We start from the raw sequence: 28,000 nt of genomic DNA on the forward strand, positions 1-28,000 counted from the left end.
CTACAAACACGTTCCCTCTTCCTCATAAGCATTAGTATGTTTAGTACAGCCTATCATTCATAATGGCAACGTCAACCACCCCAACTCTGCTCCTGAAGCTACACACTGCCCTGTCCCGTCTCCCTCTCGCGCACGCACGACGTACACACGCTCTACGACACACACAAACATGGCGGCCTCTATTGCACCGCTACGCTCCTCCTTCAGGATTTGTAGCCCGTTAAGGTTACACCATCACTGCTGCCGGGCCAAACTGCGGATGCACAGAAAGTGCGAGAATCAAAGGAGACATCTTCACCAGTCGGCGACGAGGTAAACGGCACTCCATTTAAAACAGCGCTGTTTTTTTCTCTTATTATACGGTATTGCTTTGCGGCAGGAATGAGCAGCTTCAGCACCGGTGATGAAGGCGTGTGTGTGTGCCGTGTGCACGTGTCAGAGATGGTGATTGACAGCAGGTTTCACCGTTCACGGAAGAGGGCAGGTTTAACGAATATAACGTTACCTTTAGCTGAGGGAGAAATTACAGGTCTGATTAAATTGACTAATGCTCTCAACAAACGTGTCACTATTACATAACTCACCGTAGTTTCTCCGGTTGTCGTTGGCTTTACGTGTAAGAACCCACTGCATTCATACAATGAATGTTGGCTGCTGCTGCGGCCAGAGGACGGAAGGCTCCAAGCCGAAAATGTGAATCACAGGTGCTGATAATGACCGTATACCGATACCGCAGTCTTTTAGGCACACAGGTATCTCATTAATCACAATTCACCACAATTTAATAATAATATTAACGCAAACGGTAGACAAGAAAATAGCAACGTTAGCTTATCACTGTGGTTGCCTTGCCGGTGACGTTGTTAGTCGTTTCCGTTAACATTAGCTAGCTACAGCTCCAAAACCCAACGGTTAAGGTTCTTCAAAAATTGGCTAGACCGTGTTTGACAAGGGGAACCATGAGGGGAACCACATAGCAATGGTACCAGTTTTACTTGCTATAACGTTAATCATATACTGTAAATATTAAGTTTATGGATATAATCAAATAATTTCTAATAACGTAGACGGGCTTTGATATAATCAAAGATCCTAAAGTGCATTTCAAGCGGCGCCATGGTACGAAACGGTACACACTTCCTGTCTCCTAAGGGGGCGTGGCCTCGTTTGAACGTTCAAACGAGGCCGTTGTAGTGAACGTCGTGTGGATGGATTAAAAGTTATATTTCAATACTTTTAGTATGTTCTTTTACTAACGTTAGATATTTACACAGCTGAAAGACATATTTAGCATCAAGGAGATTAGTTTTGTTAGGGCGTTCACGAACGTTAGCTGACGTTAGCTTCTCTGTTGCTAGATCTCGCGAGAGTTAGGTCCAGAGACAGAAACAGGTCTCAAACTAAGTTAATTTTCTCCTGATGTGTCCGTCTGAAAAAAATGCCATTTTAGTGTCAAAATGTTCTGTAGATATGTGGCTTGTGAAAAATAGGTCCAATATTTACTTTGGTGAATATAGGACGAAAGAATCGCTCATAATCTGTGTTCACGTTCACTTCTCCCAACATGCACTTTTACAAAAAAAATGGCTCTGGTTTCTATCAGCAGGTCTCTGCTGCTGCTAGCTTAGCGTAGTGAAGAATTAAACATAAATGTAACACAAAGTGTACAAAGTACAGCTGGGGCTGAGGGGATGTTAATTAATTAGTTTTTCAAGTATCTGACAGTTATAAATCAAATATTATACACATTTTAACATTTAGTCCTGATGGTGGCGCTAGAAGAAACATTTAGCTAGGGCCTAGCTAAATGTTTCTTCTAGCGCCACCAGCTGCTGCTAGGGGTTACAAAAGTGATTACAATTCCTTCTGAGGAGGACATAAATGTCAAAGAAATTGAATGTGGGTCTATCAATAGTTTTTTTTTTTATATATATATATATATCATTTTTATTTTTTCACTTAAAACCACACATTTTAACTTCATGGTGGCGCTATATAAACTGTTAGCACTATCACCAATGTCAGTAGGATTCATTCGCTAAGGACCAGCATTCATTCATGTTTCTATTGATTACCTCTCCAGGCACACCGCTGTGGTGATTTCGGGAACAGAGTTGGCTCGTCAGCTCCACAGAGAAATCCAGCGTGATGTGGAAGAGCTGGTAGCTCAGGGCAACATGAGACCCCACCTAGGAGTTGTCTTGGTGGGGGACGACCCAGCCAGTCGTACTTATGTTAGGAACAAGACCCGGGCAGCTAGCATCCTGGGTATGAGCATTGCATGCATTGCTGAACACATCTCCCATTTTCAGACATGCATGTACATATAGATACACATGGATAAACACATTTTTCATAAGCAAAATAAATGTAGTGTGTGAAGTCACGCAACTGCAAAGTAACATGTGCATGGTTACACGAACATGGAGTGTGTGTGATGTGTATGTGCTCTCCAGGTATTTCCAGCGACACAGTGGTGAGGCGTAGCTCGGTCTCCCAGGAGGAGTTGCTGGAGCTGATTGACAAGATGAACCGTGACTGGAGGGTCAGTGGATTGTTGGTGCAGCTGCCACTTCCCGGTAAACACAGGCGCCACAGCTGCACATGAGTTTTTCTCACTGACATCAAAGTTAAACAAAAGAGCTGGTCTCTACAGTTCAATTTGCAGTGATTGCATCTATATGATTCTTCCCTAACGAAAAATCATTGTGGAAGCTATATGAAAATTGGACTAAGGTGGGCTTCAGTTAAATATGTAAACTTCCATTATAGTAACGTTTGGTTTATTAAACTTGATTTTTTTATTTGAATGTATGAGTGAAGTTTCTTGCCTTTGAATGGCCTGACCTTACCCTATTATATGTAATATCATTAAGTATCTGTCCTACTCCCTCACTTCTTAGAGCACATCAATGAGCGAGCAGTATGTAATGCTATCGCTCCAGAGAAGGATGTGGACGGCTTCCATATTGTGAATATCGGTAAGCTGTGTCTAGACCAGAGATCCATGGTGCCAGCCACACCTGCAGCTGTCTGGGAGATCATCAAAAGAGCAGGTAAACTACAAAAAACTCTTCAGCTCCATTATTAATTTTTTAACTCAATTTTTAATGCTGTTGTGTTATGTGCTTTTCATGGTGTGTTTGTGTTGTTTTCTTATGCCTCTGAGCCGCGACAACCGTGGCCAGAGACATAACCGACTCAAGAATTCATATGCCAATTATGACAAAATTTCACACAAGGATAGGCTAAAATGATGAAGTGATGACACTTTACACCCCAAAGGTCAACTTCAGTGTGACATCATAATGTTATGCAAAAACACTTTTCTGGCCATTATTTAATGCCATAACTCAGCGACAGTGATAATGATCATCCTTTCCTTTCATGTGTGGCTCACTAGATGGCGCCTAACAATCATTTTCGGACCTGCACTTCAAATGTGTCTACTGTGTAAATGCACTAGACCACTCAGTCAGCTTTTTGACCAAGTAAGAATGTAAATATTCTGCCAAATTAAGAATTTGGTATGAATGTGCTGTGCCAAAATGTAGTGTAGTTGCTCTTTTTCACAAAATAGTCTCAGTGCAGTACCTTTCAGATTTACTTGTATAATGAGTTACAAAAATATTGTTTCCAATCGGAATGAAATGACAATTACTTAAAATAAGGCATATCACTCTTCAAAGAGCAGGGTTAATTTAATTCATTAAAAATACATACTTTTCTCTTGTTAAGACAAGGAACTCAGTCATGCTACATGTTGATTTAGATTCTGAAGAATTAAGAAATGTTACATGAAAAACATATTTTTTCCCAGCCAGAAAGCAGCGATAAAGAGTCCATGAGACCGTGTGGGAGAGTCCTTGACAATGTTGGAGGCTTTTTTGGATGAAGTGTTTATAATGATGATCATGATGCTATTACTGATAAGTGCCCTCTAATCTATGAAGAAGTGAGAGACCCTGTTTTCACTATCAGCTACTATCTATTAGCACATTTTTGCAATTCCCATAGCAGACTGTGTTGAAGCTGCTTAGGATGCTTTCCGCTGTCCCTTTTAAGAATGTGTTAAGGATGAGAAGGGGTAGGTTTATTTCTCCTTCTATCTCCGCACTACATGGACACACTACTGGGCTTTTGGGGTAGGGAGGACTAGAGGTAGTGTTGACTGTCAGGTTGAGAGTTTGTGGAAACAAAAAATAAGAGTCACAAAACTTGCATTGTAATTGTATCATCTATGGGGATTTTATCCACTAATTTACTTCTTTAGTCAGTTCTTTTTTTTTATGAATTATTTATTTCACAACCGTATTGCATCTAAAAAAAAAAATCCAAGTAATCTTAAGGTGCTCTTCAAGATGAAAAAGCTGGAGATCTTTGAAAAAGTTCTGAGAGAGAGAGAGAGATTCCTAGATGTTGGACAACATCCATATATTTAATATAAACTTTATCAGCAAATTGAAATATCAGTCTAATTTATACATACCTCTCCTCCCACTCTCAATTACTTTTCTGACTATTGGTGTCTGCTGACAGTAATTGTCACAGGTGCGACATTGTGGTGCCAGGCTGTGGTGCAGCCAGAAGAAAAACCTCCCTCCACATGCCTGTTTGATCAGTCAAAGGTGAAATACTGCCCCAGGCTCTCTGTGATGTTTTTGTTAAAGTTCAGTATTTTGGGTTTTTCAAACAATTTTGCTCCTTGCACGCTGAAGTTGTCCACGATTTTCCCCTTAAAAATATGTTTGCAGGTATTGAGACGGTGGGGAAGAATGTGCTGGTCGCTGGTCGCTCCAAAAATGTTGGAATGCCCATCGCAATGTTGCTGCACACTGATCGCAAGCATGAACGCCCCGGGGGTAAGTGTGTGCATGAATGCATGCTGATCTTTGTCTGTGCAGGTAGGTCAGCATTGTAATATGACATGAGTGCCGCTTTTTGTATGCAAAATTATATTGCACCATCTTGGCTTTCCCTGAAAGATATTTGATGTTTTCGTCATCAGGATGTGACCAATAATTGAAGGGCTTTAATGACTCCTCACCTTTTTAATCAAACAAATAACTGTGCATGTCCTGCCAGAGGAAAAAAACAGAAACTCTGAAGGAAGAGTACAAACAGGGTGAGACTTTGGGCAGATGGATTAACTGTCCTTTTATGGGTGTAGGAAGAAGGGAGGGGACTTGGAAGGTATTACATGGGATTTGTTGTTTAGATGAAGCAACGAGATATGTTTGACCTGTCAAAGTATAGTAGAAAGGAGTGGGTAACCTAAAAAAAAGTGATCTTGCACATCGGACCTTATCAGACATAAAGGTCATTAGACTGAAACACAGCTGCAATCCCCACTGTCCTCACTTATACCCCTTTCACACCAATGGCTCAATCAGGGTTATACCTAGGTCCACTGTGTGTTTGAATAGTAATCCTCCCCGATCTACTCAGCTTCGCGACCCAGGTCACCAGGTGGGTTTGATCAGGGTAGACTAGAGTCGATTTCAATATGAATTGCACACAACCTGGGTCGCTAACAGCCGGGGCGGGACAAATTATGTGATTGGTTGTAAATGACTGTGGGGCAGTCGTCACAGGTCGCTGCCTATGTTCGCTGCACACACAAAAACACGCGAAAAACAACAACATAAATTTTGTCTCACTGTGCTTTCCGCTGAGTTTTCACCATAGAATGTATAAAACTAGGATTATTACAGGCAGCTTCAACAACAGCAGAGTGGAGCGGTTCAATTCATTTCCGAACAGTCGCCGACAGGGAGTGCCCGGATGTTCACTAGTCTGCCTTTTGCATCAAGGTAGTGGAGTTTTACAGGCTAAACTGCCTGTAAAAACCCAGCGTTAGAACCCAAACGTATGAAAATTGTGTTTAATTCTCTCTGTACTGCCGCTCTTACTTCCTCTTTCTGGCACGAGACACCCGTCTGCAGCCTGCAGTTCAGTGCGGCTGCTGGGGAGCGCGAATCTCTCTCTTTTTGTCTGTCTTTTTAAAATATGAGTCAGGAAGCCAACGGCAAAGCCCAACTTTTATTTTTTTGAAATCCAACACAGAGAAATGTTCTTCCCTCGTCTTAAAATAGTTAAAAATGTATTCTAGAGTAACCTACTTCCTTGTCCAGCTGCTGCAATAAATATGCAGAGCTGAGAAATCACTCTTCACAAAATCATCTGAGAAGTGTTTGATGGTTATTTGTACTTTAGAACGTAATCTCTGCGAAACAATCATGAAGTAAGCTGTATTTATCGCTCCCTACTGTACAATGACAGATTCAAGTAGCTACAAAACATATAAGTTCTTGTGATACACAGATGGACTGGAGTATGTGATGTTAGCTGTTCACTGAATATGACGTGAAACCCCCACCCGTTTCTAGCACTTTAGGTAATTGTTATGCATTGCTCCCGGGTTGACCCAGGTGATCACTGAATTGTCATGACCAGGGATATACCCATGTAGACTGGCTTGGTTTGAATTTCCAAAAGGAGGGTTGAACCCTGATCAGACAACCCTAGCCCAACCCTGGTAGGTGGTGTGTAAGAGGTATTAGAGGGCTGCGTCATAGTTTTGGGTTGCTTTGCTGGTGAAAGTGTAGGAACTAGACTAAGTCCATGGCGGTCTCAAACGACTTGGCTACGTAAAGCTTCTGATACATGCCATTCAAACTAGAACACCTCTTTTAATTTACCGAGCATGTCTGGCAGAGAATAAAGAGAAAGAGATGAACACTGTAGTGCAACAGATCATACACATCATTTACATTTCTGGAACATTGCTCTGATAATTCTAGTCTTTTGTTTATGTATTTTTTCTTTTCTTAATGTGGCATTTCCCCATTGTTTTAATTCTCAACAGTAGAGGCAGACAAAAAAAGGAGAGAACAGGTTGAAATCTCAATATGAATATTACTCCCTGGCTGGAATTGAACTGGGGATTTTGTGGTCTTTAGGTCTTATATGTAATTTATCATAGACTGGTGGGCCAGTCTATTAAAGGATTTAAAGGAATTTATCTGACCTAAAAAAAACAACCTTCCATTCAAATCCTTCGACTTGTTTAATCTTATAAGCTTGTACACACTGAGTATCCAGGGTCCCTTTGAAGCTGTTACATACCTTTTTAGATTTTAATATTAATGCAAAGCCAGTTGTCAACACACCAAGTTTACTTAGATAATATCTGAGATTGAGAATATCTGGTTTTTACTCAGACCTTCCATTATGCATTTTATTGAACAAGAATCCAACAAGTGAAAGCGTGTCAAAATATAACCTAGATAGGTCTTAAAAAATGTTGAACTTGCATTTTTATGTATGGTTTCAATCCTTATTTGCATTTTTATATCAGATTGTGTCACTGAAGTAGAATTTTGTGCATGTTGGAAACTTGGGCTGTTACTCTACTATTCCTTGAAAGAAAAGGCTAAAGTGAACCAACACACAATGACATGGTTTTAAAGCTGATGAAGCTAAAAACCAGCACCCGGTATAACTGTGGCAAATACACTCTGCTAAACTTATAAGGAGTTTAGTTTAAGGAGTTCAATTTCGTTCTGTGGTCAGTTCTCTCTTTCTCTCACTCTCTCTCTCACTCACACACACACACACACACACACACACACACACACACACACACACACACACACATACCTCATAAGGAATGCATCCTGGATGTTTGATGTGCTGTGACTTGCCTCTTTCCCTCTCATTCTTATCTTCCTTGAAGCCCTGTGATCCTCTTTCCCGCCCCATACTGGTCTTCCTTGTCACAGTTCAGATGTGACTATGCAGGATGTAGTTGACTATTTTAGATAAAGATTAGTAATCACTATTGTCATGTTGCTTTCTTTCATTGTGTAATGTACCACCTGTCGTGTAGTGCACTGAAGAATGAATCACTGCTTTGATGAGTTAAAAGAGAATTTCATCATCGATTAATATAATAAACAAGATAATAATAAGCAGGCTAACATAATTTTTATATTTAACAAGTGCGTACACACTCTCTCTAGTCTTACACTTCTTTAATCTTACCCCTAGTGCTACTGAGCCAATGCAAATAGTTTACATTTTATGTGCTATGGTTTTTTGAGATATCCTCCTCTGAAACTCAATACAAAAGAGGTAAATGTTGTACCGCTCGCAGCACTAAGAAATTACATACCCTGACCAAAAGCGGTTTGCTTCTACTTTTCCAAACTTGTAAAAACTCTTTTTTTATACTGTAGCATGCTTCACTGACTTTTTATTGTGGAGTCAATGTGTGCTGCGTGATCGATCAATCACTGTTACCTCCTGAGCTAAGTCAGACAGATACATATAATAAAACAAATAAAAACTATTAAACTTTTATATTAAGTTTTTTGCCCACAATTGTGTAAACTGACAAATCAAATAATGCAGTTGTCTTAAGCACCAAGATGCTTAAATAGATGTGCAGGTTTCATGTAGTCCTTGTGCACTATTCATCAACATTAAAAGTTAAAAAAATGGCAGCTCTTTTATAAACTGGTGCTTGTGTTTAGAAACGAAAAACTTCAGGTACATAGGTGAGGGGCCTGACTCATTAAATAAGACTTTATTTGTGTGTGATATAGTACCTCTGCTCTTTTCCCCTGAAGGTTAATGTTATATTTCATAAATGTGTAATATGTTTTTCCCTGACGTTAGCAGGGGTGGTCTTTATTGTAGGCACGCCTCAGGAAACCCTAAAAAAACATGTCAGTCAGGATATCTGTCACTGTCCGCAGTGTTGCTTTAATAAGTAGTTCCACTACTATACAGGTACCTGTCTAATGTATATGAGAGCATATTTTGTGTTGCATGAGAGTATGTGTTGAGAGATGCTTATTTTCTGTATTTTGTGTTGTCTTTGTAAAGCTGCGGAATGGACAGAGTCCAAAACAAATTTCCCTTCGGGGACAATAAAGTATATCTTATCTTATCCAAAAGAGACTTGTTCCAAGATCTGTTGAGTTTTTTGATATATAATCTTTCTCTGTTTTATATAATTGCCAGATGTGAAATGTAATCCTGGCAGAAATCTGTTTCCGCTCAGGTGATGCCACAGTGACCATTGCCCACAGATGTACACCCAAGGAACAGCTGAAGGAGCTAACCAGCCTGGCTGACATAATCATTGCAGCTGCAGGTAATTACACCCCAGACCCCATTAAGACGCATGCCTGTCTATTCATTTTCAGTTTAAAAAATGATTAACAAAGTGACATATCTACGGTGGCACTGAAGTGCAAATCACAACAGCAAATAGAAAAATGCAACAGCAAATCATAAAACTCAACGCCAAATAGGAAAACACGACGGCAAATAGGAAAACACGACGGCAAATAGGAAAACACGACAGCAAATATGAAAACACTTCAACAAATCATAAAACACAACGGTAAATAGGAAAACACGACAGCAAATAGGAAAACACGACAACAAATATGAAAACACGACGGCAAATATGAAAACACGACAGCAATAGAAAAACACGACGGCAAATATGAAAACACGACGGCAAATATGAAAACACGACAACAAATAGGAAAACACGACAGCAAATATGAAAACTGTCTGTCTAATCAGGATGGTCCGTCCTCTGCTAGATAGGCCCTACCTTTTCCGGTAGAAGTTAATGCCATTGTGTTTTATGATTTGTTGAAGTGTTTTCCTATTTGCTGTCGTGTTTTCATATTTGCCGTTGTGTTTTCCTATTTGCCGTTGTGTTTTATGATTTGCTGTTGCGTTTTTCTATTTGCTGTTGTGATTTGCACTTCAGGGCCATGCAGAGGTTTTCACAACATATCAGTCAGCTTTAGGGCTGCAACTAACTTTTTTTTGTTTTTTTCTATCAAGTTAGTTAATCTGGGACTAATTTCTCAATGAATCAATTTCCTTTACATCAAAGGTCCGTAATAGGTTATTTGTGTTCAAATGTGGCAATTTCAAGCCAAATTTGAATGGAGTTAATAAAGTGAATATAAATGTTTTTTTTAAATCTGCCTTTTAATTTTAACAAACAAATCTCAACAAGTCTCATTTTCACATTAGGTTGCAGTGTGACAGTCTGTGGCATACAGGAAGCATGGCAATGTCCGTTATATTTGCCTGTTGTACTGTAAGCCAGGGATCTTCAACAGGGGGTCCAGGACCCCTAGGGGGTTCCTCAGAGTCAATGCATGGGGGCCTACAAATTATTGTTAATTTTTGAAAGATTTTTCATCCATCCATTTTCGTCCGCTTCTCCGGTATCGGGTTGAAAGATTTTTCAAAAATTAAAAAGTATTAACATGAATCCAATAGGGGTGGGACTCACCAGAGGCCACACAATACCATATCATCATGATACTTGCGTTACCATACGATATTATTGTGATTTGAAACATATTGCAATATTCTGTGATATATTCTATATATTTTTTTACCTTTTTTCCAACTGAAATATTTCCCAATTTCAAATGATGTCCCCAAAAGGAAACTTTGTCAACATCTGTTTTATTTAAAAAGATACATGTCTCTGTTGTTCATCTCACTTTAATTTTATTGCTGCAAAATGGGATTGTCAAGCAGACAAACTGACCAACACATATATAATAATAGATTGATACTTGGCAGCCAAAGAAAATGTCGCAAAATTATGCTGTATCGATTGCTTTTCACCTACCCCTAGAATCCAACATATTATTAGCGAATAAAAATCCCCACTGCTTACTGGCCTATAGGAAAGGTAGTCACTAAGGCTATCCACAGATTAGTTTATCCTAAAGGCTGTTTTATGCTTCTGCGTCAACTCCACGCTGTAGCTACGGCGTCGTGACCCTTTAGGAGTTCTGCGTTGGGGTTGCTTTGCATCGCGGTGCATTTCACCGCCATAATGCTAGGGGGTGATAAGTCTGAGGTTATTTGCGAGGTGTCTGCCAGCCAGTTTATGTTATGTTAGCAAGCAAACTTTAGCACAATTGCCCACAAAGTACTGCTTGCTGGGGTGGTGCTAATTTCAAAAAGTTACTGACATAGACACTTTACAAACGGTTAACCCCGTCATTGTAACCAAAATATGTCTGAGTTTATTTGCAAAGCTTATGTCAGTGAACTAGCATGTTGCTACTCCCCACAGTAGGCTGCTTGAAACACTGACTACCAACACACAGGACGAGTTGACCAATCACAGTCCACAGTCTTGACGCGAAGTTACACATTTTCAGAGGTGCACGTCGAGCTACGGCGGAGGGCTCGGAGGGGGGTTTGCGGCAACGCAGAGGGGTCTGCGGGGGTACGCCGTCGATTCGATGCAGAAGCATAAATCAGCCTTGGATTCACTGTGCCACATGTATGTTTAACATTAAAACTTGATTTTTAAAATCATGCCAACAATTAGTATGCTATTTGAATAGCTTAGTATTCTATGCAAAAAAGGAACGTATAAAGGCTTTAGGCCGCCCTACATGTTAATGTAGGCCCAGTTTACTACTATGTAGTAGGGGGTCCCTGCTCCATCTCTTTCAGTTAAGGGGTCCTTGGCTTAAAAAAGGTTGAAGACCCCTGCTGTAAGCACAACTAAAATAAAGATATTAGGTCAAAGATGAACCACGTAATACAAAATCAAATGGACATTTGTCTGAGTAATAACTTAATCGTTCATCTTTGTTTTCGCTTTCAAATAACTGGATTAGCTAATAATGTGTAATCTTGTATTCCCTTAAAGGACCATACTTTTCTATTAATTACAATTTTGCATTACAAATTAAACTAATATTTACTGTATTCAGTTTTTTGTGGAATTATTGTTGAAGCGCTTCTAGCTTCATATGTACACTCCTTAAACCAGTCTCAGATGCTGTTTCATTATGCTGGAGAGGGAATTATGTGGCCTGGTAATGCAACGAGAAGGACACATTGTGAAAGTGCTTACCAGCCCTTACTTGAAGTGATCATGTCAAAATCGAAAAATTCAACACTGAAGTTTCATTATATTTACCTACTACTCTGCTCCAACTGTGGTCACAGATTACAGTTTTTCTGAGAACAATAGTGATGTGTGGCAGATGGAATGTGAGACAGTCAGTCAATGCAGGGCAGGAGTATCTGTCAAAATACTCTTAAGTAACTATGTATGTCTTAGGGGGTGCCATGTTGTACTTCCTTTCTAATAAATAGGAGGTTTCCTGATGACTAAAAGCAGCTCTCTGGGAAGGGCACCTTACTTTCTTTTCATCTAGCCTAACTGAGTTTTGACTTTGGGAAAAATAAACTGCATTCACACTGCACTGTATGATTAAGCGAATTCTAGCCATCCTCTGTACAACTGTCAACAATGGTTTTCTTCTCTCTTCACGCATCTGGGTTTAATGGTTAGAATTAGTTAGTAGGAAATTATCCAGGTGTAGTTTATGGTTAGCGTGTCGATGAGCTCCTCTGATGCCTGTGTGCTTTTCTTCAGTATTTTCTTAAGATGGTACTTAATTGTTATTTGACTCTGAGTAGCTGTAATTGCAGTATGAGGAATTCAAATTGACAGCTTTCTGGCAGCCATCATCAAATTAGAGGGGTTATCAAAAATAAATACACAATGCCTAAATTATTTCCTTCCTCCGAGACAGTCCGCTAAGGTATCGTCTTATTCTGCAATGCTGACTTTTAAGTCCAAGATAAAGTAATAATTCGTCCTCAAGAACCTGTGATTAAAAGGAGATGGCAAGCAGAAAGGACTTGCTGTTTAGTCTACTGGAACCTGCAAAATGTGTATCTTTGTCCCACTATGGGATCTTAAAATTGATGTGGAGGTTAGAATAGGAAATCTAAATAATTTCAAATTATATTTTGCTTACAAGGTGCATACTAAATTAATTTGTTTAATCAGAACACAGCAGCTCATTTCATCTGTATGTTCTTACTGGTCTGTATATAAAAGAGTTGTTTATATTATTCATATTACTATTATTACTCTTATTCTTATTTTTCTTGTGTGTGTGTGTTGCTATTGTGTATTTTCCTTTTTGTTTATATATATATATATATATATATATATATATATATATATATATATATATATATATATATATATATATATATATATATATATATATATATGCTATTTAATGTGTATTTGTCTTATTTGTTGTGTGGCATTTGAGCTGCTGTAACAAGGGAATCCCCCAGTGTCGGATCAATAAAGCCTATTTTATCTTATTTTTGCCAAGAGGCATGATGTGTCCATGGGCTGCAGTGCTGTAGCTGACATTCTCACTCCCATGTGATGGTATAATTGAAATAGTTTTCTTAGAACAAATAAGGAAGCCATGTCATCTTCTAACTGTAAACGCCTTCTCGGTTCCTGTGTATAGGTGTTCCCGGGCTGATCACAGCAGATATGGTGAAGGAGGGGGCAGCCGTCATCGACGTGGGCATAAACCGCATCCAGGACCCAAACACAGGGAAACTCCGGCTCATCGGGGACGTGGACTTTGAGGGTAAATAATCAAAATAAATCCATTAGATTTTAATCAGAAATGGAGAGTTCTGTGAAATTGTGTTGTCGTGGTGAATAAAGCTGCAACTTTTAAATAATTTCTAGCACAGCAGTAAAAACTAAAACAAATTGAAAAAAAATCCTAGGAACTTAAAGCTTTAGTGCGTAACTTTTTTGATATTAATGAACGTCCGTTACATTCAAGCCATTGCCAAATGAGTTGCTAGAAAGCTAAATTAAGACTTTCAGCTCCACACAACTCTCTCTGTATTTCTCAGTATGGCTATGTTCAGAAGATTGTGGCGTCCAGTGACTTTCCCGCGCAGAAGCTCGAGTGAAGATAATTACCTCTTCTGAAGAGTCCGTCATGTTTTTTTAATCCTCCGTGTCCTTCTTGGCTACTAGCAACTGCGTGGAGGAGGGGTGGGGGCGCGTGCGAAGGCTTGTATCATGTGGATGCTCGGACAGTTTTGTTGTCATTTAGTCACTAGTGGCGTTTTTCCATTATATGGTACCTGCTCGACTCTACTCGGCTTGACTCGACTCGGCCACGGTGCCCCGTCCTCCATTTTCCATTGCAGATTTAGTACCACCTCATGCCTGAGGCGAGCATGGTTGGTCGTCATAGCGACGCCGCAGGAAACTGCAGTGACCTAACGCGGCACGCACACAGAACGTCGAAGGTGTGTTGTTTTTGATTCAAATTTTGTTTCAAAAGAAAAAAAGGAAAAATGCCTGATTTTGCGATAAAAGTTTGTTGCAGAAGACAGTGAAAGTTGCAAAAAAAGTTTTTTGTATAGTTCTTTAAAAAAAAAAAAAGGAATCTTGTTTTGGGGAGAATAATAATTATTACTATTAATGAATTACTCTGGGCTGAGATTTCCTAGGAACCTTACCAAAAAGGCTCAGGATGCTGCAAATGTTGGTATAATATGAAAATGGCTGGTGGATTTAAGACAAAAAATAATCAAATTTGAACATATCTGTCACTGTCAGTGGCTTGTTGAACTTGACATTGTTAGTTAATTTCCTAGCCTGGCCTGGGACACACATTCATACGGTTTCATAAAGTAGTTATTGGACTTTAACTTATCATTGCACTTACAATAGCGAGTGTAGCTGTCCTCAATTTAGGTCATCCTATACGTCTCATCTCCGGTTTTTCCTGAAGTGTGTGTGTGTGTGTGTGTGTGTGTGTGTGTGTGTGTGTGTGTGTGTGTGTGTGTGTGTGTGTGTGTGTGTGTGTGTGTGTGTGTGTGTGTGTCAGTCAGCCGCGGGGGGAACTCAGCAGCCCCACCCGCTGCAGAGATCAGACAGGATGTAAACAGCAGAAGCTTTCAGTGACTTTAGAGTGAAAAAACGTTACAGCGTACATTGATGTTAAAATGTTTACAGGTTGGCTGTCAACTACGCACCATAGCTTATACTATTTGTCAATTTGTTTGACTTTTTGTAGGAGTGAAGGAGAAGGCAGGTTTCATCACACCTGTTCCCGGAGGTGTGGGTCCGATGACAGTCGCAATGCTGATGAAGAACACTGTGACCGCTGCCAGAAACGCACTGATGCATTAAACACCCACCTTGAATGATATACAGTACAGTGTATGCATATATATATATACACACACACATACATACATCAGTTCACTTAGGTTTATACACACTTTACCAAACATCGAAGATACTTTCATTTAAAAGTCCATGAGCTCAAGACTCCATACCTGCTGGGAAACCTACTTGATATGATACTTTGTCTATATTTTGAATTTGTTCATTTATTTTATTTCAGAGTTCACTTTTTAAAAATTTAGATTAATATTTTTTCTACTGAAGTTGTTTTGGTTCTTTTTTGAACATTCCAGATTCACTGGAAAAGGATTATTAAATACAAAGCAATGCTGTGCCAGTACTTCAGTTTCTCAGTCTTTTTTTCTGATTTACAGATGCCTTTTTTTGTGGCATTTTTCCGTCAACACTGTGGAGAGAGAGAAGTATGGCATGCAACAAAGGCCTTCAGCTGGAAATGAACCATGTGACATTTTGGACATGAGGTATTACATTAATTGCATCACATAGTTCTAAGCCTCATCGACATTGGATGTTTAGCTTTTGGGTTGCCAGGTTGTGGATAGTCCTTCTCCAGCATGACACTTGCATTGTCCTTTTAGCTAGCTTTATAGTTTCTTAGAAAGACCCCTCTAATGCACTTAGTAAGCCTTTATTATTGGCAAGATTGTCTGCCATAATAAGTTAGCCTGTGGTTAGTTTTTAGTTTAGTGGATTAATTGTTCTGAACTATTGTACATTACTTAGAGAACAGTACAATAAAGGTAGCTAAAGAAAAGTGTCAAAGCAAACCAAAAGTTATATTAATGGTGTATGACTGATCTATAAAACATTAGATGATTTATTAACCGTTAATAAACGTAGTAATTACAGCTCATAAAACCTTTGTAAAGGGCACCTTAGAAACTGGCCGTGCATTTGCACGATAATTGGACAGTGCGCAGACGCATATGACGCAAAATGGAAAGCTTCACAATTTATGCTTTTTTTTAAAAATTTCATTTATTGCAAATGGTCAAAAACATCAAAAAATGCAATATAAATTCAAAATGGCTGACTTCCTGTTGCATTCCAAGAGGTTTTTTTTGTAACTGTGGACATGATACATATGCCTACCAAACTTCACTGCTATTTATTTATTTATTTATTTATTTATTTATTTATTTTTAATATTGTAGGGGGCGCTATCGAGCAAATTTGCCACACCCAAGCCCGAGACCCCTGTCAGATGTACATTTTCGCCATGTCTGTGCAAAGTTTCATAACTTTCAGAGCATGTTTAGGCCCTCAAAATTGTGATTCATTTAGACTATGAAAAAGAATAAACTTCAATAGGGCCTTCGCTGACCGACGATGTCGGTGCTCGGGCCCTAATAAGAGCTTGCCAAATAACAACTGGATGCTAATTCATAGAGACAACCACAAAAAAAAATCTTGTAAAAACCTTCCTTCTGTAATCACCACTCTGAAGAAATTGAGGCTTTCACAACACCTGTAATCGTCAATGAAGCAACCTCTCAAAACTGCAAAGGAGGCATTTGAGTGAAACTATCAATCTGCCAAGGCATTGCGTGGGTTCAGAAACTTCCAAAGAAGAAAACGCATTTTAAAAGCTTCTTGGCAAACACATGCACACACCACCATCATCATCAGACTTTGCCTCTGCATGCAGAGTGTGCACATACAAGAAAAGCTTTTTTTTTTTTTCTTTTTTTCTTTTTTAATTACTTTTTTTTTTGTGGTTGGGAGCTCAGTATATAAACCTGTAAAAGCCTGTTGATCACACACAAGAATTTGAGCTGAGAGCATCCTGACATCACACCGACAGAAGACAAGATGGTTACACAAAGACAGAAATGCCTGGAGAACGGTAAGTTTCTGGTTTGTTCTGTGGGGTCAAATTTAAAATGAATCATATTAGGGAAGATTGTAGTTTGTTTAAATGAGTTGAAAGGTACTTTGATAATCCTTGATTATATCAATACTATTGAAATGTGGTGTTTTGGTGAATCTGGATTCATATTTTACTGTAATGTCCCCTCCATCATGTATTCCATATTCCAGCCCTCCTCTCAGCAGTGGCAGTGCTGCTTCTTCTGACCACAGCAGGACAGTCGGCAGTACTGCCCAACGACCTCCAGACCACAGCAACTCCTGCTCTGTTAAACTCATCTCTGCTCACACAGCTCAACAACAGTAGGTGTCTTCAATGGAGGCTGATGTTATTATACATTTTTATTGTCAACACAAATTTTTGGGAACACTAGTCTCAATGGGGGCCCAGTTGTGCTACTCAATAATCAATTGATTAATTAATCCATAAAATGATTAATAATTAACAGCAGTATAGTTCCCACTTGCAGCCACAAGGAAAATTGCAAATGAATAATGCAATAATCACTTACTACTAAAATGTTTTATTTTTACTGAACAAATCAATTAGTCAAAGTCAAGATTTTATTTTTTGTTGATTCCGTTTGATTTTAAAAATGTTTTATTGATCGACCCCGGTTAATTGATTCATTCATTGATTCCCTTATCAATTAGTCAGTTGATTAAAACATAAATTTGTGTTAAAAAGTTGATAATTGATTATTACGCCCCTCTCTCTCTCTCTCTCTCTCTCTCTCTCTCCCTCTCCCTCCCCCTCCCCCCAGGCAGTATGGGGAAACCTCGGGTTCTGGGCTTACACAGATCATGTAGAAGTGAACATTTAACATACTGTGAAAACGGTGGAGAGTGCATGTACCCCCAAGACAGCGACAAACCTTCATGCATGTAAGAAGTGTTACAGCCTAGCCCTGTTCATCCTGATGATGTTTGAGTTATGAGTAAAAACACTGCTTTTTGTCCACATGCACATGTTGGTTCGTGTTCAGCTTTGAAATGCACTCACATATTTGTCCGTTTGCTCTGCAGCTGCACGTCTTCTTACAGCGGGCCTCGCTGCCTGTTCTTCAATGATCGCACTCGCACTCTGCCTGAGTTAGAGCAACTGATTGCCATCATCTTTGGGGTAGCCATGCTCCTCATTGTCCTGGCCATCATCATTTTCTGCTTTGCCTATAAGAGGTGAGTATCTGCAGGCTTTCTCATAACAATGCTGTACTTGTATGAGCGAGGGAAATATAGCTATAAAGCCTCAAAACATTTTAGATAAAAAACATTTTAAATCCTCTCACCGTGGACTTATTTTATTGGTCTCTCCCTGCTAAGTGGGACTCTCTGTAGTAAATCAGTCAAACATGTTCAAGAGATCACTCAAGTCCTGACATACATGTCTTCATACCAAACAAAATGATGAATTATCAGTGTTTTTTTCAGTCTTGTGGTTGTTTACACTTTGATAAAATTATTTTTAAAAAAAATACTTTTGAAATTGGAAACATTGGTTTATTTACATTTTGTTCAGATTTGGGGCATTTCACTGTGTGTGGAAAAACAATTGTTTTGTTTAAATATGAATTGAATTGTTACCGAGAATAAGTTCTTATTCAGATGTTTTCTTTTCTTCAGGTGTATAAAATGGGCACCAATAATAAAACCTGCACCGTCTGAGTTGTCAGTGTGACCCCCTACAACTCATCTGTTCATCATCTTCTTCTTCAGCGGCACCACAGTTATTAATATTTATCAAACACAAGCCACAACATTTCATCATACTGTATAATCAGCAGCGTTGGAAAATGATTTAAAAAGCAATTAAGAGACTGTGTGGACTTTTTTTCTTCTTTATTGGACATTTGATGTGCATAAAGATGACCACTATTCAGTTTCAGTTTGTCATTCAAACAAGCGAGGAAAGTCTAAATTGTGTTTATGTTAAACAGAGTATGATATTAATCACTTCATTGTCTGTTAAAGAATGAGGGAGAATGAATATGACTATTTATTGTAATATAGCAATTAACTTATTCAAAGTGTGCAATGTATTTAAAATGTTAAATGTATTAAAATGTTTGTGTTGCTGACATTACTGTGGTAAAATATGAATAAACATACAAACACATCATTATTAACTTATTACTTAAGGAGATGGTAATTTTGTTAGTTATTAATTTTATTATCTAATTGAGAGGCTCAACAAGCATTTTGTTTTGGCAGGAGTTACTGTAGTTACCATTTTGGAATATAAAACTTAAGAATAAATATACAAATTGAATAGTAATGTGCCTGTGACACATTATGGCCATAGAGGTAACCAACTAATATTTAACGATTGATGTATGCCGGTTTGATTTTTCATGTTAAAGATCCATAGACAAACTCCAACGGAGCCTTAATTGACCCATAAAGCCTCCCATAAATCCAAATAACATGTTATCAAGTTAAAGGTGCTGTAGGTAGGATTGGGAAGGACTTAGCCAAAAAAATTGAACATCAACTTCTCAGTCCCTCCCCCCTTTCCGCTAAAGCCCAAAACGGTCTCCTAAGCCCCTCCCCCCACAAGGGAGAATGAATGCGTGTGCATGAGCAGTGATTGACACACAGTTAGACAACCCCCCCCCTCCCCCTGACCATGATTGGTGCTTCAGAACAGGGAGAGGTGGATTTTTGCAAATCACACTACAGGTTGTAGGTGGTGCCAGAGGAGCCAGATTTATTTTTAAATGTAGTTCTACTCGAACATAGGGTCAGTTTCAGCAGATATGACAGAAAGTTAGTTTTATAAGTCTTACCTACTGCATCTTTAAGATGTGAAAAATATCAAACAGTACCTGCATTTTAAAAAAAAATATTTTTTTCACCATTGGCCATTTCCTTTCAAATTCTTTTAGCATATGCATTCTTTTAATTGCTATAGTTTTTATTACCCGTAATTTATTTTATAATAGGGCACATGTAATCTCTCTCTTTTTCCTGTCCTAAAGTACATTGTTGTCATGTTATGTAGGCTACTGTCATGTATTGTATTGTCTACTGTTACAAACTGATAGATTGATATTTAATAAATGTGTTTGGATGCAGCTGTTGTCAGCACTTTTTGCCCAAGACAAATTTCCTTCGGGAACATAAAGTTTATCTTATCTTATAAAATGACAACATGGGTGTTCAGAGGAGGGGGATAAAACAATCATGTATTTAGATCGGCTAACTTGTTTAATTTAATGGTGAAGATGCATCTTAAAATAGAATAAAATATTGGACCACCTTGACCAGCTACATCAGTAAAATGTCCCTTACATGTTTGTTGCATCAGTAATATTAACCCTTTAATATAATGTATAATACATCTCAGACAGGAGACATTCTGCTCCATAATAAGTATATGTTTGCTGATAATATTACCTTTTAGGCTACTTAATTTGGATTTTGAATCAAGGACTTTTACCTACTTGTAGCCTAATGGAGTATGTTTTACATTGTAGTAGGTCTACTACAACTACTTTTTCTTTAGGAATCTGAATGCATAGTAAAAATCTGTTAAAGTACAAAATATGAGTAAACTTCCATCTGAATTTAAAGAAGTCCATCAGTGATAGAAGGATGACAGAAGCAGCTCCTCCTTGTTTTTGGTTAAGACGGTGCCTTCAGGATCTGTGTTTTTATTTGGACGTTTGATGTGTTAAATTACAGGAGTCTGTCACCACACCCAGACCGCAGGATTAAGCCCATTGGTTTTCAGTTTGTCTGCGCCAGGAGAGGCATCGCCTGCCCTCTTCATCAAATAGTTATTTTGACAAATCGGAAGCGTCTCTAATCCAGATTCCAGACTGGTTCCTACCTGCGCGGCCACCGAACCTCCTGTCAGCGACCTGTCTGCTCTGAAATGGGGAACAGCAAACCTTCAGCGCTCCTCTCACTTATCGGTAAATCTTTTTTTACGTTTGATAGGAAGAAGTCAAGTTCACACATTTATTTGACGTGTGGAGTAGGGCGGGTGGGCCTCAGGTGTGGACTGAGTTTAACTGATAGCAGGTCAAAAACATGAGGTGTAGCCTAGACCACACAAAGCTAAATGTAGCAAAGGGAACAATAAGGAAAATGCGTTAACAGCTGTTGAATAACGTTACATTTAGGCAGGTAGCTGTTATACCGTGCAGTTTTGAGGCCCTTGAATAGCCTATTTACATTGTATGCTATAGTGGCCTACTTTTGCTTGCGTCTTCAGATCTAAATATTGTATTTTGAGATTAAGATGTTGTTACAAAACAAAATAATTTTATAAACTACGAAACGTTGTAGATTAAACTACCCAACAGTAATTCAGTTAAAAGTAGCTCCACCGATAACAGTAAATTCCTACTTGCACATTAAAGGGATAGTTAGGATTTCTTTTTAAGTAGGGTTGTATGAGGTAACAGTAGATGGCGGTCACGCCTCCAGTTTAGAGAAGCAGGCAGGAGTCCCAATATGGAAGCTAAGCAATGTTCTGTAGGCCGCTGTTGAATATAACTGGAGACAACAGCACTTTGAGCAGCAGTTTAAGCTGCAAATTAAAACCCAATCAATTTAATTCACATTTGAAATAAGTAGTTTAATGTTAAAACAGGTAGCCTACATTTTTGCTTTATGAGGCCTACTTTACCCGGGATTTACCTTAGTAAAAGATCTGATTTCCTTCCTACTAGCCTACTTGTTAAGTTAGTCAAATGATCAGTTATCACTAAATACAAGGCCTGTTACTTCAGTTATATATATATAGTATATAGTATATATACACACACACACACACTACCGGTCAAAAGTTTGGGGTCACTTAGAAATTTCCATTCCACTCCATTACAGACAGAATACCAGCTGATCTGAGTGGATGGCTGATCTTTAATGCAATAATCTACATTGCCCATTATCAGCAACCATTCATCCAATGTTCCAAAGGCACATTCTGTTTACTAATCTGATATCATTTTAAAAGGCTAATTGAAAAAATATTGGAGAACCCTTTTGCAGTTATGTAAGCACATAATGTAATCTGAAAACTGCTGTCCTGGTTAAAAAAAACAATGCAACTGATCTCAGCTGGTATTCTGTTTATAATGGAGTGGAATGGAAATTTCTAAGTGACCCCAAACTTTTGACCAGTAAAATATATATATATATATATATATATATTATATTTTACTTATATATAAATAAAACTTTTATAGGGAGGCTAATTTCAGAAAGCTGTTGGAGTCCGGTGAAGGACACATACCTGTAATGACGCACATGCTGAGCTCAGAGCCTGAGGGATGCTGAATGATGCTGGCAATTAAACCGTGAATGGAAGATTTATTATTTGAAAGCACATGCGGTCTGATTAAATCTGTCATTTGCTTGTTGTTGTTGCAATTCTTATCTACAAAAAGACATGTAACATTCGAGCGTGTGTAAACTGATGAGTAGTGTAGGAAGTACTCAGGTCCTTGCGTAAATAAATGTACTAATATAGTGTAAAAAAAAAAAAAAAAAAAGACTCTAAAGCAAATTTCACATTATTGTTAATACGGATGCATTAAAGCATAAACAGCTGTACTGTTGTAGCTTTGCTATCAACCAGTTATCCATCATGATAGGAGTTTATAACATTCTCTCCTTTAGCTGCTCTCGATTATGTGGGTGATATAAAGCAGGGGTTTTCAAACTTTTTGTGTGTGTGGACCACTATTTGTAATCAAGAATTTTCGCGGACCACCTAATACACATAATAAAATATGTCTACACACAGTCCTACCTGAATTAATCCGCACCGCTTAATAGGCCTACTAGCACTAAAACTATAACTGGTCATCGCATCAGTACAACAGGCGTGTTAAAAGAAAGTTTACTGCACACGACGACTGCCACATATTTAATTTATTTATTTACTCAAGCACCCGAGGCATAATCAGGTTCATTTGAACAACAGGCTTATTTCCATAGCAATGGAGTATTAAATATATACAGTATAAGAACACTTGGATGTAGTCAAAATTTAAAAACCTTTGGCGATTTTAGGGGATTATTAATCTTCAGAGTTTAGACTTGAATGTCACGGCTGAGCGCCACTAGCCTATTTTAGTAATCACACAATAACTTACATTTTATATCAGTATACACGTTCTTCATTTTTATGGGAATTTCCTGGTAAAATGAAGGTTAAAATACTATTATTTTATATTTTATTTAGCTTTTCCACGGACCACCTGCAGTACCCAACAGGACCACTAGTGGTGGACCACAGTTTGGGAATGACTGATATAAAGCAATGTAGTTGTGGCCCTGCTCACCTTCGCCCTAGATTTATACGCATTTGTGTTAACCAGTTCAGTGTTGCATATTCAACTTCTCACAAAAGAATAATTTCCTTGTTATTGTGAAAACTGTTGGTAAAATACAGGTGCAATTATCATCTAAATGAATGCGAGGAGGTGGGTATCAGAATCCCACTCCTGTCAGAAAAGTTGCTTCGTCAGTACTTCCAGCTCAAGTGCACTATGTACTTTACACCAATCAGCCACGTCAGAAACACCCAACAACCAGGCTGAGTCTTCTCACAGAAAACACAGAGAAAAATATCTCTGCAGCCATAACAACAGACAGGAACAGAAACCCAGAGAGGGCGCGATGGCGAGGCTTTTACAGCGAGTATAACCAGATTCATAACCAGTCAAAACCAGACACATCTTGCATCTAGGCTCATGTTTTTTTCAACCTTCTCCTGCCTCCAAGAATGTGGGCGTCTGCAAATGCAGCACATTATAAAGTTGTGCAGGCTGGAACAGGCATGGCTATAGGCAACACGAGCCACACTACATAATGTCCTAGTTGGCAAAGTTTACACACAAAAAACTTGGCAGAAAATCTGACTTTTCTCACCAAAATGTTTTATTTAAAGATATGATTTCAGATTTTTGTCTAAGTACAAGGGAGGTGCCTTATCTAAAGACAGTCAACACACATAACACATTTTCAGAATCAGGTTTATTGCCAAAGTAAGTTACCCTTATAAGGAATTTGGGGCGTTGTGGACCAAATGATCAATAACAATCCCTTTCTCACTTACAATATATCATGTTACAAATGCAAATTCAAAGCACATGTATTTTTTTCAATTTTTTTTTATTGTAAATCTTTGAAGAAAAAAAAGCTTGACATGTGAAAATGACATTTTCACCTGTAATGTTCTCTGTTTGCATGTCAAATAAAAGGTTTTACAAACAACAAATAAAGTCAAGTAAAATTAGATCAAAGTGTTCAGGAAACACTTTAAAGTTATGAATGAATGAATGGTTTTTCCTCATCTTGAATAAAAACACGTAAAAAATCTAATATGAAAAATTAACCAACATGTCTAAATAGCGTTTAAGTGATCGGTCTGGACCCTAACACAGTGTTCAAGTCTAGTAATAAATGGGGTTTAACTCAATTTCCACATAGAGCTGACCTATTGACCTTATTTCTAGTGAAATTAATGAGACAAATTTTCTCTGTTCAACAGGTGTCATGCTGCTCTGGTCGTATGTTCTCACCAAGAGCGTCTCATCCAGACTGCAGACTGCAGACAGCACCTCTCTATCTGCAGGTATTAACCCAGACAACTGCAACAAATCACTGTATTTTTCAAGTATAAGAAATGTGCAGGGAGAATTTGTCTTTTAAACAATAGTGCAAACACGTAATTTTTAACGATAATTAAATGTTTTGGTCTATAAAACATCCAAAAAACTGGGGACAATGGCCATCATAATATCCTTGGGCACACAGCGACGTCATCACATGTCTTGCTTTGTCTGAGTGACCAGCAGTCCAAAACCCCAAAACCTTTAATTAACTATAATGTGAAGTAAAACTTAAAAAAAAGCAGCACATTTATACATTTGAAAACCTGGAACCATCAAATGTTTTATCATCAATCGATTAATTGATTATCAAAGTAGCTGCAGATTAATTTTTCTTTCGGTCGTCAAATCGTTGCAGCTATTAATACAAATGAAACCTATAAATAAATGGACTAACATTATTTGAGGTTTCTATTTTATTTTAAAAGATGTAGCTGATTCTGCAAGCCTCAGATCCCAACAATTACACTATACTGCAAAAAATAAAAATGTAACATTTCAAACAGAGTTGAAGTAATTAACAACTATCACAGCGGTGGCTTTATACTCAAACACAGGTCTGTATGTTGTGTCTGAATGTTTAGTGCCACTCAGTGAAAATGATGCAGACTTACAGGTTTCCATCAGCTGTCTTGATGTTGGTGTTTCAGGACACGGGGAAGAACGCCCTCATGTGGTGAAGCGGTCGATACAGAACTGCGACAGCACTTTTGACAGCTATTGCCTGAACAACGGCCAGTGCATGCTGCTGGTGGACATCAACGAACACCACTGCAAGTAAGATCCTGTCTGTCTGTCTGTCTGTCTGTCTGTGTCTGTGTGTGTGCTGCTTTTAATCATCAGGTGTGCTCATGTAGGCTATGACTCGCCTCTTTGTGTTGCAGGTGTGGGAGGGGCTTCTACGGCCCCAGGTGTAGCAACCCGGAGCTCCTTGTTAAGCCAATGGGAGAAGAGCAAATAATTGTCACCATTTTCTGTGTGACTCTGCTGATTATAGGTCTGGCTGGAGCTCTGTACTTCTTCTACAAATGGTAAGGCTTTAGCCTGTGAATGGTATGTTTGTTTGCAATAGCATTTACTTTTGATATGAATTTACTATTTCTGAGAGTTTAATATATGAAGGGTAATAACCACTGTTATTGCTAACGTTGATAATGATGTGACTTGTTGCTATCAATACCTGTATTTTTGGGATAGCTGGCCAAGGCCACTGGCTTTGTTGCCACCTTTGACTCCCTCTGCTGTTTCTCCACAATTTCCTTGGATGTCTGAAATGATCAGAAACCTGGAAAAAGTGATTACATGCCGCAGTACCCCAGTTTCTATTGGAGTACTCCAGTTAGCAAATTCAGATTTCTCAAAACAGGATATGTTGTGTACATAAGCAACACATAACTGGGATACACCAAACACCCAATCATAATCAGTGTTGAAAAGTAACATTTATTCAAGTACTGTAGGCCTACGTAATGTGATGCACTTGAGAGAATCATCACCTGAATCTGCAGCTCACCTTGACTTTTCTGAGCTTTTTGGTGAGTTTCAGCTCATTGTTTAGCTCATTGTTTTCTTTTTTTTTTTTTTTTTACAGGTATAAGAAAAACAGATTCCCACGTCAGCAGAAGCATCAGGGTTACAAAGGAGTCCAGACAGCTTAGACGCACACCCACTGCATCCGCCGCTGGAAAAGACAAACCAGGATTCCGAAAAGATAATTTCAACATACCGTTACCTGATGAGCTTACACTCAGTGGCTGGTTAACTGGATGTCACACGGCTTTGGATCACTTTATCAAGCAGGCAAATTGGCACAAAGAGATTTAAAAAAAACAAAAAAAAAACAGCTTTGTGCGATTGTTGTTTCTAGCTGCGCTGGTTCTAATGTTACAGCAGATGAATGGTGAGATGCACAAAGACAGTTTCTATGGGTGACGATGATGGTGAGTCATGGAAAATCCATGGAGAAATGTGAAAGTCTAAACAAATATTAGGGGTAAGCGACTATCAAACATTTCTCACGCCTTGTTGTGATCCAGGGGCTGTAAAATGAAGTCAACCAAATCACATGCTTTTTAAAAAGGCAATAAGCCACAGCTTAGCTGACAGTAACGTACATTATAATGATCATTACCAAAGCAATTATGCTGTGTGTTACACCGTCTTTGTTGCCAGTAAATGTGAGATTCATTTAAAAATTTGGGGGAGCAAATCTTTCAGGTTTGCAGAGGTCGCAGATCTCGTCACATCTTTTAAATCAGCCTCAGAGATCAAAGCATAAAACGTATTGATCATAAAGTGTTAACCATCTAGCTGCCTTCTGCAATCCTACAGTACAGTTCTGCACTTTATTTTTTAATAGTTTTTAATTTATCTCTAACCCTTTTGCCTGGTTTAGCTTTTATTTATTGTTGGTTTTTTTTGCCTTTTGTAGCTATTATGAATATAAACCGTCATTAAACTGGCCACTGAGTGTAATAGTTCTGTGTTTTATTTGAAACTTTAAGTCAGAAAGTATTTTCATTTTGATAATTTATTATAAAGTATTAATGTATACACTGGAACCTTGTCTTGTTTTGGAAGTCCTGTTACTGCTGCAAAAACCAACTTTGAATGAACTTTGAACATTTGAATGACTTCTGACTGAATTCTTAACTCCTGTATCATTTTCTTTTTTCTGTTTCATTGACTGCAGCTGCTTTATTTAGAGCTCTACTTAGAAACTCGAGGTGTAGCTTCATGTATCCTAAAAAGCTCTGAAAACCTTTTTTTCACATGTGCACATTATGACAGTTGTAACTAATTAAATGAGCTGTGTTTGATTGACAGTTCCAAAGCCCTGGTACTTAATGGATGTCAACCATCATCAGTGTTACCAGTTCCATATGTGTGCTTTTCCTGCTAAAATGTAAAGGGAAAAACATGTAGGACTACCACTGGTTAAAAACACTGAAAGGAAACCTTTTATTAGCATTACATTTGATTAAATAACTAACCTGTTACCTTTTGAATGAGACTGGGTGGTTGTGGTGCAGTGGATAAGATACAGTCCTTTGGCGTGGGAGATCTAGGTTCAATTCCCATTGTGATACATCAACCAAAAGTTGTTCCAGAGGTGTGTGATCTCTGATATATAATAATTGTAAGTTGCTTTGGATGCAAGCGTCAGCTAAATGAGATGTAATGACTGACACATGATGGTAGCAGTGGGAAAATGTAACACCTATCATGCCTCAGTGTAAGTAAATGTTATACTTTGTAATATCATAACAGAGATCAAGGGTTTATTTGGAAGTCACTATAAAATCAGGGGGACATTGAAAACACATTTTGCCTTCAAAGTTGGTCCATATTTTTTGCAAAGATACACATTCCCGTACACACTCAAAAATGTCAAGACTCACACTTGATAAGACGTAAGAATGGA

The 28,000-nt window shown here is 38.4% G+C and overlaps 3 protein-coding genes across 4 annotated transcripts; all 3 read left to right on the forward strand.

The window, feature by feature from the left end:
* The first annotated feature begins 160 nt into the window (after positions 1-160).
* LOC144518478 (bifunctional methylenetetrahydrofolate dehydrogenase/cyclohydrolase 2, mitochondrial-like) lies at positions 161-16,191 on the forward strand. Of its 2 annotated transcripts, XM_078251198.1 has the most exons (9): positions 161-312; positions 2,084-2,268; positions 2,457-2,579; positions 2,904-3,056; positions 4,755-4,862; positions 9,071-9,163; positions 13,362-13,487; positions 14,943-15,088; positions 15,430-16,191. In XM_078251198.1, exons 1-8 carry the CDS (start codon positions 170-172, stop codon positions 15,056-15,058), a joined length of 1,047 nt encoding a protein of 348 aa, XP_078107324.1. In that variant the 5' UTR covers positions 161-169; the 3' UTR covers positions 15,059-15,088; positions 15,430-16,191. The 2 variants fall into 2 exon arrangements, with proteins under 2 accessions (XP_078107324.1, XP_078107323.1); XM_078251197.1 differs by lacking the exon at positions 15,430-16,191 and having other exon boundaries at positions 14,943-15,395.
* A 621-nt stretch (positions 16,192-16,812) lies between these two features.
* Positions 16,813-19,061, forward strand: epgn (epithelial mitogen homolog (mouse)). The gene is made up of 5 exons (XM_078251200.1): positions 16,813-16,922; positions 17,117-17,248; positions 17,710-17,830; positions 17,972-18,124; positions 18,569-19,061. The coding sequence occupies exons 1-5, from the start codon at positions 16,889-16,891 to the stop codon at positions 18,621-18,623; spliced, it is 495 nt and encodes a 164-aa protein (XP_078107326.1). The 5' UTR covers positions 16,813-16,888; the 3' UTR covers positions 18,624-19,061.
* A 1,533-nt stretch (positions 19,062-20,594) lies between these two features.
* Positions 20,595-27,401, forward strand: LOC144518480 (proepiregulin-like). The gene is made up of 5 exons (XM_078251201.1): positions 20,595-20,862; positions 24,456-24,539; positions 25,227-25,353; positions 25,461-25,607; positions 26,168-27,401. Exons 1-5 carry the CDS (start codon positions 20,823-20,825, stop codon positions 26,232-26,234), a joined length of 465 nt encoding a protein of 154 aa, XP_078107327.1. The 5' UTR covers positions 20,595-20,822; the 3' UTR covers positions 26,235-27,401.
* The last annotated feature ends 599 nt before the right edge of the window (positions 27,402-28,000 follow it).

Source organism: Sander vitreus, chromosome 5 (assembly GCF_031162955.1).
Source record: "Sander vitreus isolate 19-12246 chromosome 5, sanVit1, whole genome shotgun sequence".
Lineage (NCBI taxonomy): Eukaryota > Metazoa > Chordata > Actinopteri > Perciformes > Percidae > Sander > Sander vitreus.

Bases quoted from the DNA above. Each gene is read 5' to 3' on its own strand.
- LOC144518478 (XM_078251198.1), top strand. From the start codon at position 170: ATGGCGGCCTCTATTGCACCGCTACGCTCCTCCTTCAGGATTTGTAGC. The intron at 2,580-2,903 runs GTAAACACAGGC...CTCACTTCTTAG, and splicing joins GGTGCAGCTGCCACTTCCCG to AGCACATCAATGAGCGAGCA. The intron at 3,057-4,754 runs GTAAACTACAAA...ATATGTTTGCAG, and splicing joins GGAGATCATCAAAAGAGCAG to GTATTGAGACGGTGGGGAAG.
- LOC144518480 (XM_078251201.1), top strand. From the start codon at position 20,823: ATGGGGAACAGCAAACCTTCAGCGCTCCTCTCACTTATCG. The intron at 24,540-25,226 runs GTATTAACCCAG...TTGGTGTTTCAG, and splicing joins CAGCACCTCTCTATCTGCAG to GACACGGGGAAGAACGCCCT. The intron at 25,354-25,460 runs GTAAGATCCTGT...TTTGTGTTGCAG, and splicing joins ATCAACGAACACCACTGCAA to GTGTGGGAGGGGCTTCTACG.
- epgn (XM_078251200.1), top strand. From the start codon at position 16,889: ATGGTTACACAAAGACAGAAATGCCTGGAGAACG. The intron at 17,249-17,709 runs GTAGGTGTCTTC...CCCTCCCCCCAG, and splicing joins GCTCACACAGCTCAACAACA to GCAGTATGGGGAAACCTCGG. The intron at 17,831-17,971 runs GTAAGAAGTGTT...TTTGCTCTGCAG, and splicing joins AGCGACAAACCTTCATGCAT to CTGCACGTCTTCTTACAGCG.